Source organism: Prosopis cineraria, unplaced genomic scaffold, assembly GCF_029017545.1.
Source record: "Prosopis cineraria cultivar Desert tree isolate PC_DT_omini unplaced genomic scaffold, ASM2901754v1 PC4, whole genome shotgun sequence".
NCBI lineage: Eukaryota > Viridiplantae > Streptophyta > Magnoliopsida > Fabales > Fabaceae > Prosopis > Prosopis cineraria.
Window position 1 is genome coordinate 33,950,053 of NW_026555335.1, and position 15,328 is coordinate 33,965,380.

General features: G+C 36.2%; 2 protein-coding genes across 3 annotated transcripts; both read right to left on the reverse strand.

Moving 5' to 3' along the window:
- Window positions 1–4,076: 4,076 nt before the first annotated feature.
- On the reverse strand, window positions 4,077–8,720 carry LOC129308599 (protein SIEVE ELEMENT OCCLUSION B-like). Of its 2 annotated transcripts, none has more exons than XM_054949826.1 (8): window positions 8,580–8,720; window positions 7,917–8,235; window positions 7,744–7,839; window positions 5,968–6,419; window positions 5,741–5,850; window positions 5,508–5,650; window positions 4,945–5,430; window positions 4,077–4,801 (listed from the first exon to the last, which is right to left on the reverse strand). In XM_054949826.1, the coding sequence occupies exons 2-8, from the start codon at window positions 8,109–8,111 to the stop codon at window positions 4,181–4,183; spliced, it is 2,103 nt and encodes a 700-aa protein (XP_054805801.1). In that variant the 5' UTR covers window positions 8,112–8,235; window positions 8,580–8,720; the 3' UTR covers window positions 4,077–4,180. The 2 variants fall into 2 exon arrangements, with proteins under 2 accessions (XP_054805801.1, XP_054805800.1); XM_054949825.1 differs by having other exon boundaries at window positions 5,947–6,419.
- Window positions 8,403–13,218, reverse strand: LOC129308600 (glycosyl hydrolase 5 family protein). Its single transcript, XM_054949827.1, has 4 exons — window positions 12,683–13,218; window positions 12,320–12,567; window positions 10,113–10,633; window positions 8,403–9,086 (listed from the first exon to the last, which is right to left on the reverse strand). The coding sequence occupies exons 1-4, from the start codon at window positions 13,088–13,090 to the stop codon at window positions 8,581–8,583; spliced, it is 1,683 nt and encodes a 560-aa protein (XP_054805802.1). The 5' UTR covers window positions 13,091–13,218; the 3' UTR covers window positions 8,403–8,580.
- Between the last annotated feature and the right edge of the window lie 2,110 nt (window positions 13,219–15,328).

Consider the following 15,328-nt stretch of genomic DNA (forward strand, 5'->3'; position numbering starts at 1 on the left):
CAACTACCACTAGAATAGTATCATAGCCACCTGATTTGGGCATTCCAACAATAAAGTCAAGAGAGATATCTTCCCAAATCTGTGTAGGAACTGGTAAAGGTTGCAACAAACCAGCTGGTGTTAGGGTTTTATATTTGTTCTTCTAGAAAATAAAGCATTGTTAAACTAAAGCTTTTACATCATTTTTCATTTTAGGCCAATAAACCGTACCTGTTAAATGCTTGAGAGTTTTTAAAAAGCCCCCATGACCACCCGAAGGTGTTACATGTGCCTCTTGCAGTAGCTTAGAGCGAAGAGATGAGCTCCGGGGAATAACTAAGCGCCCATTAAAATACAATTTCTGCTCAACCAGACTATAACCGGGATGAGAACTGGAATTTTCTTTTAAGGCAGCAACAATAAGAGCTATAAAAGAGTCGGTTGTCAAAGTTTCTTGTAATTCAAGGAAATCCAAAGGCATAGGAATCACCAAATTGAGAAAATCAGCATGTTGTGGCCTTCTGGATAGTGCATCAGCCCCAATATTCTCCTTACCAGCCTTCTATATAATGGAGAAATCGAATGGAAGTAACTTTAGAATGAGACACTGTTGAGTGTTTGTTAAAGTTCTCTGTTGTAATAGATTTTTCAAGCTACTATGGTCAGATTTTACTGTAAAATGCCTTCCTAACAGATAATGATGCCATTTTTGGAGTGCCAACACTAGAGCTAATAGTTCCTAATCATATGCTGACTGAAATCTATTAGAAAAAGATAACCCCTTGCTATAAAAAGCGATGGGGTGGTCATGTTGCATGAGGATGGCCCCCATACCTTCCATTGAAGCATCACACTCTACAACAAACTCGGCTGTGAAGTCAAGAAGTTTTAAAACAGGGGCTGTAATAAGATAAAGCTTAAGTTTCTCAAAAGCTCTTTTAGCTTCTGGGGTCCAGCAAAAAGCATTCCTTTTAGTTAATGTAGTAAGGGGACGAGCAATAATACCATAATTCTTGACAAACCTTTGGTAGTAGCTGGTGAGTCCCAAAAAGCCTCGAAGTTCTATGACATTTGTAGGTACTGGCCATTCACTTACGGTACTGATCTTTTCAAAATCTGTTTCCACTCCTTGTACTGAAACCTTATGCCCAAAGAAGGACACACGGGTCTGCCTAAATTCACACTTCTTGAAGTTGGCATAATACAATTATTGCTGCAAGGTAGAAAATACCAATCGAAGATGATCTTTATGTAGGTTTAGAGTGGGACTATAAATTAGGATGTCATCAAAGAAAACCAACACAAATTTTCGAACATAAGGACGAAAAAGATCATTCATGGCTGCTTGAAAAGTGGTTGGTGCATTGGTCAGTCAGAACAGCATTACAACAAATTCATAGTGTCCACTATGAGTTCGAAATGCTGTTTTATAAATATTCGCTAGCAAGACCCGTATCTGGTGATAACCAGAGCGAAGGTTAATCTTGGAAAAATAAGTAACTCCATGTAATTCATTTAGAAGCTCATCAATATTGAGAATTGGGTATTTATTTGGGACCGTAATCTGGTTCAAGGCCCTATAGTCCACACAAAACCTCCAGGAGTCATCCTTTTTCTTTACTAGTAAAACTAGACTGGCAAAAGGGCTCGAACTTGGCTGTATGAAAACTTTCTGTAATAATTCATCCACCTGTTTCTCGATTTCAGTCTTTTGGAAGTAAGGATAGCGATAAGGGCGTAAGTTGAGAGGCTGAGTCCCCTGTAGAAGATGAATGGCATGATAATGATCTCTGAAAGGTGGCAGAAAGGTTGGTTCTGCAAACAATCCATCAAATTTGACCAGGAGTTCATCCACATCTAATGACTTGATAGTGGGAGATCCCAATGTGAGCTCAGAAGAGAACATGAAATGTAAGCTGGCCTTCTGGTTTGAAGCTTGAGGTACTCCTTGAATTTTATACCGTTTGCCATCAACCCAGAAAATTAAAAACATGTCATTCCAATTGGCTTGTATGGTATTTAAAGAAGCTAACCATTTGATTCCCAACACTAAATCTGTTCTTGCTAGAGAAAAAGGATAAAAATCTTATTTAATGGTCAAACCAGGTAGCTTCACATCCATTTCTTTGCATACACAATTTCCTCGAATTACACTGCCATCTCCAATCTGTACGCCAAAAGTGGGAATAGAACAAGTGGGCAAGTTCAACTCTTGCACTAATGAGTCAGAGATGAAGTTGTGGGTCAACCCACTGTCAACAAGGAGCAGCACATTGCGATTGAGCACCTAACCTCTTAGTTTCATTGTTGCCGCTGAAATATTACCCAAAATAGCATTAAAAGAGATTTCTGCACTTTTCGTAGTCTCATCTTCTTCCTCTGCAACAGTAACAGAATTTTCTGATATGGGTTGCCCATCCTTGTCGATCTTTATGAGTGAGAAGGATGAGGGTTTGTAGCGGTGCCCAAGCCAAAAGACGTCCCCACAATGATAATAAAGTCCCTTATCCCTGCTATGCTGCTGTTCGGCATCTGAGAGCAGAGGTCGTGGCTGGATGGTGTTTGATGGTCACGGATTCGTGAAAGACGCAGGAGAATTTCTTAACGTGTTGGGTGAGAAGGCTGGAGCAGCACCCGGTTGATCACGTGTGAACATATTGGAGCTGTTAATGGATCGAGTTTGGATCAAGGAAGAGCTGGGCTTGGGCCCACGATGCATCTATAGCTTTTTCTCATATTTTAGTGCTAAACTAGCGGCTTTATACACCGTGCGAGGCTTCTGAATACGCACATTGAATTTCAGGTCATCTCTGAGTCCTCCCAGAAAACTCCTAACAGATAGTGTTCCGGCCAATTATGAACTCGTGCTACTCATTTAGCAAACTCCTGGCGATACTCTTGCACTGATCCAGTTTGCTTGATGGTGACTAGGTGTTCATCAGGATTTTGATACTCTGGAGGGCCATAGTATTCTTGCAGTGCTTTCACTAACTCCTCCCAATAAATCAAGGTACGTTTTAAATTTATCCACGAGAATAAATCCAAAGCATCCCCTTCTAAATACATGGAAGCCACATCAACCTTCAAATCTTCTGATGTTTGATAATACCTGAAATATTTTTCAGCCTTCAAAATCCAACCACGCTAGTCACCTCCACTAAATTTTGGGAATTCAATTTTGGTGTGTGGTGGACGTGGACCCCTTCTATAGTCTAACTCTCCATCACTATTTTCATCCCAGTGTGAATGCCTATGATAGCTTCCCACGGGTCTTTTTCTTTTGCTAGCAGATAACTCAAGTGCTTCAACCTTCTCTTTTAATAAGTCAAGTGTTTCCAGTCTGGCTGCAATGCGGCTTAAAGGGTCTGATGCAAATGGATTTTCAGTATTCTGACCTTGGGGTGGGTTGTTAGAGGAGTTGGCATGGTTAGTTTCATTTCCGAAGTGTGTGGTCACCATAATGATCGAACCAGGCTCTGATACCAATTTGGTAGGAGCTTAAGACAAATATGAAGGAAAAGGAGGATTTTATTAAATTAAATAGAGCAAGGATCTTACTCTATTGAACTTAATAGCCAAATAGGAGAATCTCCAAGGGAAAAACAAGGTTTATTAATTTCAGGTGTCCCACTGTCATACTAGCTAGGATATTTATAACCAAAAATTACAATTAAATAAATCAAATAATGCAGATAATTAGCCTAAAATCAGAAAATAACTGACTAGCACGTTGGTACCCCACTAACGCAGTGAAGGTCCTATTATTCAGCTACTAACAGTTACTAACAATAAAACAAAACAATTATTAATTAAAATAACAGCAATGAATTAATTTAAATAAGGTAAATCCCTCATAACTTGCATAACAGCATCTGATTCTGTTATCTTCCTCCTTTTTCTACGTTGATAAGTGATTGTGGGTTTGTTATGCTGACTTGGACCCTTATCAGCTTTGTATAAAGTTTCCTTTGTCTTTAAAATCAAACATACCAAATTGGGCCTTAAGTTACTAACTTTGCTTTTTTTGGGCCAAGGCCTACGTAAACCATGGAAAAAGATATACTAGTTGTATGGTTGAAGTAATGAGTAATGACAAGTTCTAGAAGCCAAAAAAATTAAAATAACAACTTAGGCATGTTTGTTTTTAGAATCCACAAAAATACATGACTTCGATTTTGTATTATTATATTTACTCAAGCCTTTAATCATCGCAACAACGGTACATGAAGAGCTTTTCCATGGTACGGCCACATTCAGCGCAGGTCACTTCTTCTGGGCTTCTGCCATTGCTTCCTGGCACTATCAATCTGATGCAGTGGTGTGGGGTTCTTAGCTCTTTTATGTATTCATCCATTGCTGTCAAAAGCCCTTTCTCTTTTGCTTTGTGCTTCCATTTCTGATACTCACTAACACACTTCAGAAATATTTCTCCTTGTGCTTTCACCATCTTCTCCGTTCCTCTTCCCATCACAGCCCATCCTTCATCGCCGCTTCTGTCAAAGCTTACAATTGTCATCACTTCCTGCATTATGGGGTCACTGTCTACTGTCTTCCCCTGCTGTAACTTGGAGTGCCACATGCTCTCTACCCTAACCCAGAAGTACCATATTAATGTCAGGTCCTCCAGTGCATGGCTGATATTCTCTGAAATTATGGCTTCCTTGTTCTTCTCCACTTTCTCTCCTGGATTGCTTCTCCCCATATATATCATTTCCAGTGGGACTTGCAGAGTCTCAGCCATGGCGTATGCATTTCTTGTGAGTTTCCTGATCCACTCCAGATTTTCACCTCCATACAAGCATACATATTTCCCTTCTGATATCTGAAACAAGAATTCGATCCAGTAAGTTTAAACTTGGAAATTTGTAAATGTGTATATTCTGTTGGAGAATGCAACAACTTTTATCAGTATCACTCTCAGTTTTCGAATAGCCTAGTTGAAAGGATATAGTATGAGATATATACCCAGGTTAATGGACAGAACATATCTGCCAATAGCTGAAGTCCCCATGTTTGTTCCTTCCAAATGGATTCCTCGTGTGAGACTGCAAAAGGGTAAGCCAAGCATCCCCAAATCCACATAATGTGTAAAGCGTTTAGGTTGACAACCTTTCCTTGCTGGTCCAACACAACAAGTATAGGCCGTTTCTTGAAATGCCACACATCCTTAATGTACTTAATGACTGCTTGCTCTATCTGCCAAGGGTCATAGATTGAGTACCATGGCATTGCTGATTGTAACCCCTCCAACTTCTTCCGTTTCACTTCAGAGCATGGGATTCCCTTGTTAACAACTGGAAGCCAAACGACATCAAATGGAATCGGGAACATGTCTGGTTCCTGACGTGACTCGAGATACATTTCTCCAAGAATCATGATCTCTTGGTTAGAGAGATTGAGATCTGATATGAATAGCAGCACAATTTTACTCCTTAATTCATCAATGCTTACCTATAGAAAATGATAGAGAAGATTAGTGCTAACACATGGAAATACCATCCAAAATAGTATTTACGCTGAAGTCTAACCCTTTGCTTGGTAGAACCATCAAGAAGCGGTAGTTGGTCGCCCTTGAAGTAAAACAAACCTTGAAGAATTTCCATGTTGTCAGAGTGAGACGCATTAAAAAGACGTACAAGTGTCTCAAAAGCTTCAGTTTGTTTATTGTCCTCTGCATTATTACATATATGTCCAATATTACCACGAAAAAAAATGTCCCAGATTAACTGGTGCAAATCTACATAAGGAGTTAAGGTTTTACCAATCTGCCTTTGTAAAAGGGCAAGTTCAGTCTGAAGTTGGTTGTGTATGTTATTGAGCTTGTGAGCCAGACTTGAAAGTTCCCAAACCTCTGACACCAATGATATATGTCTGACATCAACTCGGAAAAAAGAAAAAAGAGTTTGATTTCCAAAACATGAGTACCAAAGCATAAGGAAATTAAGGGCAATTTAGGATGATTCTCACGGAGAAGCCAGACAGACATACTGATTCATGCTCAGGAAGCCCGAAATTTGAGATGCAGAAGCTAGGATACTCCGAATGGTCCAATAGACGGCAATGGGAATCAAAGTGGTGACAGCTGACATCTGCGGCGTGTCGGGTGTTTTGTACTGAGAGGGGAGCTCCTCAAATGCTACAATGCAATTGGTCACATCCAACATGACCTTGACAATGTTGCTGATCACTTCATACCTATGTTGCAGTCCCATAATATCGTCTCGATTCTGTGTTTCAGGAACATGCTTCAACATTGCAATTGACTTAGCAAGTGGGTTGGTGCCATAAAGCTGAGCCACCAGCCGGACCTCCCCAAAGTTCAATGCAAAGGCTGCTAAAGCTATCACCGCCTTTGAATCCCATGAATAGCTTGAAAGCATGCCCAGAATTCCCATAGTTGTCGAATGAGAGTTTCCACCAGTAGAACACTTGTAAGATATCTGACAAAACCATTGACATGTCTAATATCAACAAATAATTAGAAACGTGTAAACTCGTTTGTAAAATTCAACTTCATGAGAGGTTTGGTATCTCTTGTTGAGTATTGACACTAGTTGTTATGAATCCCACATCAGGGAGCCTCACAAATGGTATAAAGTTTATAAGTTTAAGGGGCTCTTCCATTCAATAAGCTAGTTTTTTGAGATGGATTTTTTTTTTTTGAACTTGTACTTGTCACACTAATTATTTTCACAATTAAAACTATCAAGTGATAAATTTGCTCAACTAATTACTTTAGGAAAGTGAAATTGTTATTTGTAGTTAGCTGACAACTGTATTGTGTCAAGAGCTTGTCATTTATTGTGTCTGAATTGTCGGAATCATGAGGAGCGAGGTGTTTTGTTGCAATAAAACGGCAGGTTTAGTATTTTCTTGTTTCCTTTTTTTAGCAAATCATCTGGTGTTGAGAGTTATATGGCCTATGGGACTGACTAATCTGAATTGAACTAGATCAGGTCTCAAATCGGAGGTAGCTTTCTCAAAGAAGTCGTTTACATATGTATATGTGTGTGTGTGTGTATGGACTCAAACCCAAGTACTATTGTGCTTAAGCAGAACTTAGCCCCCCTCCGCTAAAACTAATGCTTATTGGTTTAGCTTGTTTTAAAACGCCCCACACACACACACACACACACACCCACCCCCACACGCACACGCACGCGCGCACGCGAGTTAGGTTGCATTCACACAGGACAAAGTCTATTTATTTAAACTTTCAAAAGATTTATCATTGATCTACTGAAAGTCTCGTGCAAGTTGGGTACAATCACCTAAAATGTCACATTAATTCCAGTTTATCCCACATTATTCCTGCAACAAACATATCAAATTACCATGCTGTATATGCTATAAGGACGTATTTTAACAAGTATTTTTAGTAATTATTAATGAGGGCAGTCATGAATTTCAGTATTGGTGCAATTGTCGAATATTAAAATTAGGGTAAAAAGCATGAAAGATAAATGAATGTACAGAGTTAATGGAAGTTGCATTCGAGACTTTAGAATAGTATAACTCCATGCTGTTAGCTAGGAGAATGCCTTTCCAAATATAAAAGAATGGATAAACCCTTTTTTTGATTTTATTTTTTTTTCCACGTAGCTTAAGCAGCTTAGTCACAAAAAAAAAAAAAAAGAAACATTTACGTATCAGAATCTTTATCGTTGACAATCTATAACCAAAATAAGGATCAAGGATAATAACACCTAAACTCCCAGAACAAATTTCATAAAACCACTCTAAACAGTAAACAAGAAAGCAAACCTCGCAGGAAATTTTGCTGATTGTGTGGGACAAATTATCACGCATGTGAGGAGCGAGAGCATTGTCACCCACCGCATCCAAGGTTGCTTGCTTCCCCTGTTCAAATTTTTATCAGAATCAATGAGGAACAGGCTTCAAGAAAGAAAAGGCAAAACGGCAACATTTTCACGTACCTGAACAACAGGGGGGATGACAGTGGTGATACGATGCAAGATGTCTTGAACAACGTTAAGAAGAGGCCTAACGTCAACATGTCTGTCAACAGGAGCATGAGTGGCAACGACTTGTTTCATCACTGCATTGTCATCTGATGCTGATAATGTAAGGCGTCTAGCCATTGATTGCATCAATTGGGGCACCATTTTCATCTACTTCGATTGAAATTCTGGGCAAGGAAAGGAAGGATCAACAAGCACAAGGCATTTGGTACAGAACCATCGGCTTCGTGAGGAGTAAATGTTGATGTCAGATTATGTTGAATTCACTTTTTCTCTGTAGGGGTAGTAATAATTCTGTTGGAACTTCTATACCTTGCTTCATTTTGGGATTAAACCATGAAGTAAAGTATTGGAATCTGGGGATTTCTGAAAAAGACTTGTCCCCTTCTGTTCTTACCTTTGTGGCCAAAGGCTCGGTAACGTTTAGAAAACAATAAAGAATAAACAACAATAAAAACTCATTCAAATTTAAATAATACTTATGAATTTTATTTGTGCCATGTTACATACACCATCCCTATTCTATAATTTGCAAAGCTAATCCTTCAGCTGGGTAATATGTGCAACTTGAGACCATATTGGTCCGAGCTGTATGTACAATGATATTGTTGGCATTACCTTAAATTGAGCTCACTGATTCCCAGTGAGAGATTATTCCTGTTAAATCTGAGTCTACAGGTAACGTTAATGATTGAGTTGAGATTGAAGTTCTCGTGGCGTCGACAAGTTTGAACCATTGGCTCGCAGGATCACAGGTACGATCTCGGTTCAAGCATTTGCAAGTGTTGGTAACGAGGATGTTGTTGGAATTCACATCTAGACAAACAGATGAACCGTTTGAAAGTTTTGATGAGATGTGCATCTTAGATTCTGAGACTATGTCCCATTTTGAATTAGGCCCCGAACAAATTATGCTTAGTTTAGCCGGCATCCCTATATCGTCTGGTTGTAAGCAGAAATATGTGCCCTTTAATGTTAGGATCTTCTGGGGTGTGTATTTCCAGCCTTCAGCTTCAGAGCAGGGTCCTAACTTCAAAGGATCAACCAGTGATTTTCTTTGAATGCAGCGACCCGTCAATGGATGGAATATCACTTTGTGTTGCCTGCCTTCTGATATTCCTGGCCCTGCATGCATTTCAAAATTTCAAAATTAACTAATCATGTGTAAAAGGGAAAATCGATATACCAGACTTTGAATCACTGGAGAACGTCGGATGAAAAGAGATTCATGTTGTAGTTATTCTGATAAAAGCATAGACACATGGATCTATAGAAGAGTTTGAAACGATAATTTATGGGGATTAAACTGAGCATAGGGATCAAAAATTTTCATGGATACTTTCCAGTATGCAAGAGGATGTGTGAGGAAGACAAAAAAAAAAAAAAACAGAGAGAGAGAGAGAGAGAGAAGGGCCGATGAAATTCATTTACAGCAATATCACTTTCTTCCCTCTTACTCTCTTTTACCGGGGACTAGGGAAAAAGCTGTTTATTAAAGTAGAGAAAGAGGGGGCAGGGAAGGCTTGTAAGATTCATCCATATAAGCCCACTTTTTCGAGTCTCTTTGGAGTTTGATTTTTGAAAGAATCCGAGGTCATTGAAGTCTTAATATAGAAGGCATTCTTGGATTTCAAGAGCATCTGTAAGTACCTCAGATTGGATTTGATAAAGAATGAGGTGTTTCATGTTTGGATTCTCTTCTCTCCATCCTCTCCAAATGCTATTGAATTACAAAAGTACTATTCTTTACCGCATTAAACTTTTCTTTCATATGCTCAAACTTTAAAGGCTGTTTATTCTAGCACTTATTTGGTTGGCTAGATTGGAAATAAATAGAATGGATTGAGTTGATAGCGAATGAAATAAAGTAAAATGAGGTCATGTATTAATAAAGTGACGAGAACGATAGAGAAAGGAAAGTCATGGAGTGACAGAGATGATCAATCCCATTCTCACATCTCTATCGCTCCATGACTCTTATTTCTTTATCATTCTCACCTCTCTACCAATCTACATCACTTCTCTATCAATTCACAACCTTATTTTACTTTATATTATTTTATATCAATCCATTTTATTTCATATTTTCCTACAGCCAGACTGACCTGGAAGAACTGTAACGCTTGTAGGAGAAGAAAGTGTTCAAAATACCTCTGAAAGGAGATTGGAGAGCAGAGATCCTCTGTAAGAAAGTTGAATTCCTGACATCACGCCAATCCCAATTGAGAAGTCCATAGTACTCATTCATTCCAACAACCCCTTGCCTGAGGTAATAGCTTCCGACAAGGGTCCACAATGCCCAATCCAAGTCATGTTCAGCAGCCAAACCCAAGAAACAACTCAAGTACCTGTTATCGTTCTCGTTGGTGCCTCTTAAGTCCACACCAAACTCGCTCACAAACAATGGCCACCCTTGTTCCACCAAATAACCTGCTAGTCTCATCACGTTTCCTGAAACTTGTCCACACACTTGATTTGGGTTGCCTTCGATCCATGCTTGACCGTCCGTGAAGGCGTACCAGTGGACTTCGAATACTAGTTTCCTCTGAAACGTTAGCTTTACTGGTCGGTTCCTGAGGAAGGATAAGTCTTTGTCGAAGTTTAGGCCTGACAGAATCACAAGAACGTCCTTGTTTGCTGCATGCACTGCTTCTGCTCCTTTTGTCATGTACCTTCACTCAAAATCAAAATAAAAACCATGCGTCCCTCGGTTTCATGCATCACACGAGTCGATCCAGAGTTAAAATTCCCTATTGTCGGGTATCACAAGGCCATCGATATTCTACGCCTAATGAATGTGTTTGGCTTAAAGTAGGGTTGTGTAAAAGTTTGATTATTTTATCCAACCTAATCTAACTTGAACAAATTTAATACAGTTCAATAAAAAAATTGAACTAGACAAACTTCTCCAGCTATACTAAATAGAAGATCAAACTCTCAAACCACGGCAGTCTGATCCTATAAAATTATTTTAATATAATTTTAATTATTTTTAATATATTTGAATAGTTTGAAATTTAAACGCAACATTTTCTTTATTCAGATTTCACCCATCTATTTAATATAATTTTAATTTAGTTTGTTGCTAAATTATTATTGTAATATATATTAAATATGTTGCTGAAGTGTGTTGAATATTATTGTTGCTATTATTGAAGTTATAAATTTAAATCATTTAGATTGTAGCTAATTTTGTTTTTTTGTTTTTGTTAGAAATTGTTATGGATTTTTCATGATTATAAATATTTTTATTATTTTAATTGAGTTTATCAAGATGAAATGAATTGTTACTTCTCATAAAAAAAATAAAGAAAAAAAAATTAAATGAGTACTAAATTATCAGAACCAGTTTCTTTCTTATTTTCATGGACCAAGTCCAGTCCTGTTAGTTTTCAAGTTACAATTGAACCAGCTTAGACTAAACTATAATTTGCATAACCTAATCCTTTTAATAAAAGAGACCATATTTTAGATCAAGCCAAAGTCTAGTCTTATTCAATTCTTCGTGCTAGCTTAAAGGCAACATTGCGTTTGGCAGCTTCAACTTACAAAAAATTACATTACGAATACTACTTTACCAAAAAACAAAATTGCTTCAGTTTAAAAACATTAATGAGCTGAATTATATGGTCAACATATCATCAATATCAACATTAATACAAAAAAAATATATTAATATAGCAGAACTTAACATAATTGATCCTAATAACAAATCATAAATGATTACATAATTGATCCTAATAACAAATAAAAAATGATTTGATTTATCCTAGATTCTGTGAATGTTTCATGCATAGAAAATGGAAAACTTAAATATTCAAGTTTTTTAATTTTTAGTATAAATACGTAAAATTTATATATTTAAGATATTACTTTGCAATGAAATTATTATTATTAATTTATAAATGCTCAAATTTTAAATTTAATTTTCTGATTTAATTAAAAAATCAAATTAAATATATTAATTTAAATAAATAATTTTCTTATAAATTTATAATTATAAAAATAAATATGTCACTTTCATAATTCACCCTCCTACATTTTTTTAAAAACTAAGTTTTTACATATATAATATTCTGTTAAAAATAACGATAAATAGATAAAAAATTATATTAGATGGTAAATTTCGTAGGTTTTTAAAAAAAATTAATAAAGCATAAAAATACATTCATTATACGGATGTAAGAGTACAAAAATGCCCTCAGTGATGTTTACGTTTGGAAATAAATATAGATATACATTCATATTGTCAACGATGTGGATGTGATCATTCTCTAATGTCCATCAGAGTTCAGAAAGGAAGATTGGAAGAATGGGCTAAAACCTGATTGGGCTGTTCAAAGGAACGACGAACGTACCTATACCAATCGTTCACGTTTTGTCTGGGGCCTCGAAGTTCATTCCTCAGGCTCATTCCCACCACATTGGTCACTCCATTGAACAGCGAAGCCATCTTGGTGAGCCCCTCTACCCACAGCTCAGGGTCGAAATTCCGGTCGCCGAAGAACCCATTCCCGTCGGAGTTGCTGCAGCACCACCCCGGCTTTGTCATGTGGTTGTCCAATATCACCATCACATCCTCCTCCCCCATCCTTTCCACCACCCACTGTCATGTTCAACATCAATCCGTTAATAATTAACCTAATTTTCCAGTGCGCAGACTCTTTGTAAATCTCAACACATAACAATTTATCTGAAATCAAAGCGTGAGGAATCGGTACCTGGTAAGCTTGGATGAGGGGGAGATCGACGATAGATGGATTATTGGATTGGATGCCGGCGATGGATTCGAGGAGGCCGAGGTTGAGGAAGGACTGTCTCACAGTGAGGGAGGCGAGAGAGTCGTTGGTGACGAGCAGGATCGGCCAAGTGAATCTCACGCAGTTGAATCCCATCGATTTGATTCGTTTGGAGATCACATCCACAGGTTGCTTGCTCAGACCTTCTGCAAGTAAGGGTTCCAGATGCGACACCCAATTCACGCACGCCAGCTTCACGCGCTCGCCGTCTTCCGTCACGATCCACCTCGAAGTCGTGTACAGTGGTTGAGACGACGCCATTAGAATCGGAATGGTGCAGATCAGAGCCAACCTCAACCAGAGGGAAGGCCTCCCCATCTTCGTGTTCATTTTCGTTCGATTGAGAGCTTATGGATTATATACTACATGATCACTCTTCTTGTATTCAGAGCACTTGATCGATGTTTCTTTCATGGTTTCGTCATTACTGTTCAAGTGTCCTCATCATTACGTCTTGTATTACCATTTCTTGCCTTCTATTTTTCTCTCGTGGTACTTATCTTTGTCTGCTTCAGTTTGTTTAACGTACAATCAATCACAGAAATTATTCTTAATTACCATTTTTGATTGACGATTAGTGTGGTATCATTATGGGTATGATCTCGGTTAATGTGTTTAACTGGACTAAACTCTCTCATATCTTTATTTCGTTGTTTTTTTTTTCCCCTTCGGTAATCAAACTCATATTTTATTTTGAGTTTTGACCTTAAAACTCCGATTGCAAGTTTAAACACCTTTTTAGTACAATTGATTGGGGGAAAAAACATTTTTTTAGTAAAAATAAACAAACATAAAAAAGGGATTAGAATAGAAATGAAAACAGAAAAGATTGCAATGCGAGTTATTGTTTCATTGCACATGCGTGGAAGAAAGAACAATTACTTAGCTTAAAAAAGAAACAAGACATTAACTGAAGGTGTATCATTAATCTCCGAATGTTGTGTTACTTTAATCAAAGGCTTTTTGCGACTTGGACTCTAGTTGGAGAATATTTACCAAAATCTTTTTTTCTTTTTTTTCAATTCCATGTGGGGAAGATAAAATTGAAGAAGCAAAGAATTTGAATTTCTAGAAAATGATTCAATTATTTTAGTAGAATGTATTTATTTGAATGTTCAAGTTCTATATATTATAATATGAATATCTAGTTTCGTTTAATTATAGCGTGATGTTTGGCCGTCTTTTTCATTTATACCACCAAAATTGGCCTCAACTTAACCAAAATTTTGTGACATTTATTTAGGTTAAATTGTATAAAGGTTTTTTAAACTTAAACGTCAGATGACCCTCCTCACCTTTAACGTAAAATTAACCCTCTAATTTTCTTTTTCAAAGTCCCTTAGTGTTAATTAACTCTGTTATATTTTAATAGAATTTGCAACTTTAGATTAATGCAATACACATGGCATATAATATGAAAAAAATATTTTTTATTATTTTAAAATTAATTTAAGGAGGTAAAAATTATAATTTTTACTTTTAACATACTCTCATTTTTTAGTTGAATAATATTGTTCTTATTATTCACTATTTGCATGATTTAAGATAAAAATTATAATTTTATTATTTTTTATTAATTAAAACAGATTTTTATATTTAAATAAATGAAAAGAAAATATCTAAAAGCAGTACCAAAAGTTGTGCCTTTGTGGTATTAGGTTCTGGGTTCAATCCTGTGCCTCTTTAAATGATACACCTGCCCTTAAAAATTTAAAAAGGAAAAAATTTTTATTTATATGATTCTCGTCAACAACGGTTTTTAGATTTTTTTTATTTGTTTAAATATAAAAAGCTATTTTAATTAATAAAGAATAGTAAAACTATAGTTTTTCTTTTAAATTGTGTTAACAATAAATAATGAGAACCATGTCATTCAATTATGAAAAAATAGCATAATCATATCTATTAAAAGTAAATTTGTCCTTCCTTAGTGTTAAAAAATAGTAAAAATATTTTTTTATATTATGTACTATGTGTATTATATTAAACTGATATGATAAACTTTATTAATAATATAATAAATTTAATTAATGGTAGAAGTTTTTAAAAAAATTAAAGATTAAAAAGTTAATTCTAAATATTGAAAAGTAAAAAAGGCATTTGCAATTATTCTAAAATTCAGGTATGCTTCGTGCAATTTAACTAATTATTTATTAATTTGTTGGATGTCAATTATTGCGATCTGTACCGTCAGAGAAAGTGCTGAGGCTGGGGTAGGCTGACGTGAAGTACTAGGAGTTGGGATTAAGATATTTGAAAAATCATAAATATTTTTAATCAATATACTCACGCCCTTTTTTTTTTTGTCATAATATACTCATTTCAACGTATTAATATAATATTTTAAATATTAATATATAATATAAATTTTATAAAATTATGAATATTGTTACTCACTAAACAAACAAATTTCACAATTTCATACATAATGTAATAAACTAACAAATAAAGTTAAAGTACTAATAATATAATAACTCTCATATGAGTAAATTAAATTACGTAATAATATTATAAAAAAGAATATTGTGTATATTTCATACAAATATTTTATTTATGTAAAAGAAGAAT

Coding starts and splice junctions, on each gene's coding strand:
- LOC129308599 (XM_054949825.1), bottom strand. CDS start 8,111: ATGAAAATGGTGCCCCAATTGATGCAATCAATGGCTAGACGCCTTACA. Junction 7,840..7,916: donor TCATCCCCCCTGTTGTTCAG/GTACGTGAAAAT, acceptor AAATTTGAACAG/GGGAAGCAAGCAACCTTGGA. Junction 6,420..7,743: donor TCAGCAAAATTTCCTGCGAG/GTTTGCTTTCTT, acceptor TGGTTTTGTCAG/ATATCTTACAAGTGTTCTAC.
- LOC129308600 (XM_054949827.1), bottom strand. CDS start 13,090: ATGAACACGAAGATGGGGAGGCCTTCCCTCTGGTTGAGGTTGGCTCTG. Junction 12,568..12,682: donor CCCTCATCCAAGCTTACCAG/GTACCGATTCCT, acceptor TGAACATGACAG/TGGGTGGTGGAAAGGATGGG. Junction 9,087..10,112: donor TCTCCAATCTCCTTTCAGAG/GTATTTTGAACA, acceptor AAATGCATGCAG/GGCCAGGAATATCAGAAGGC.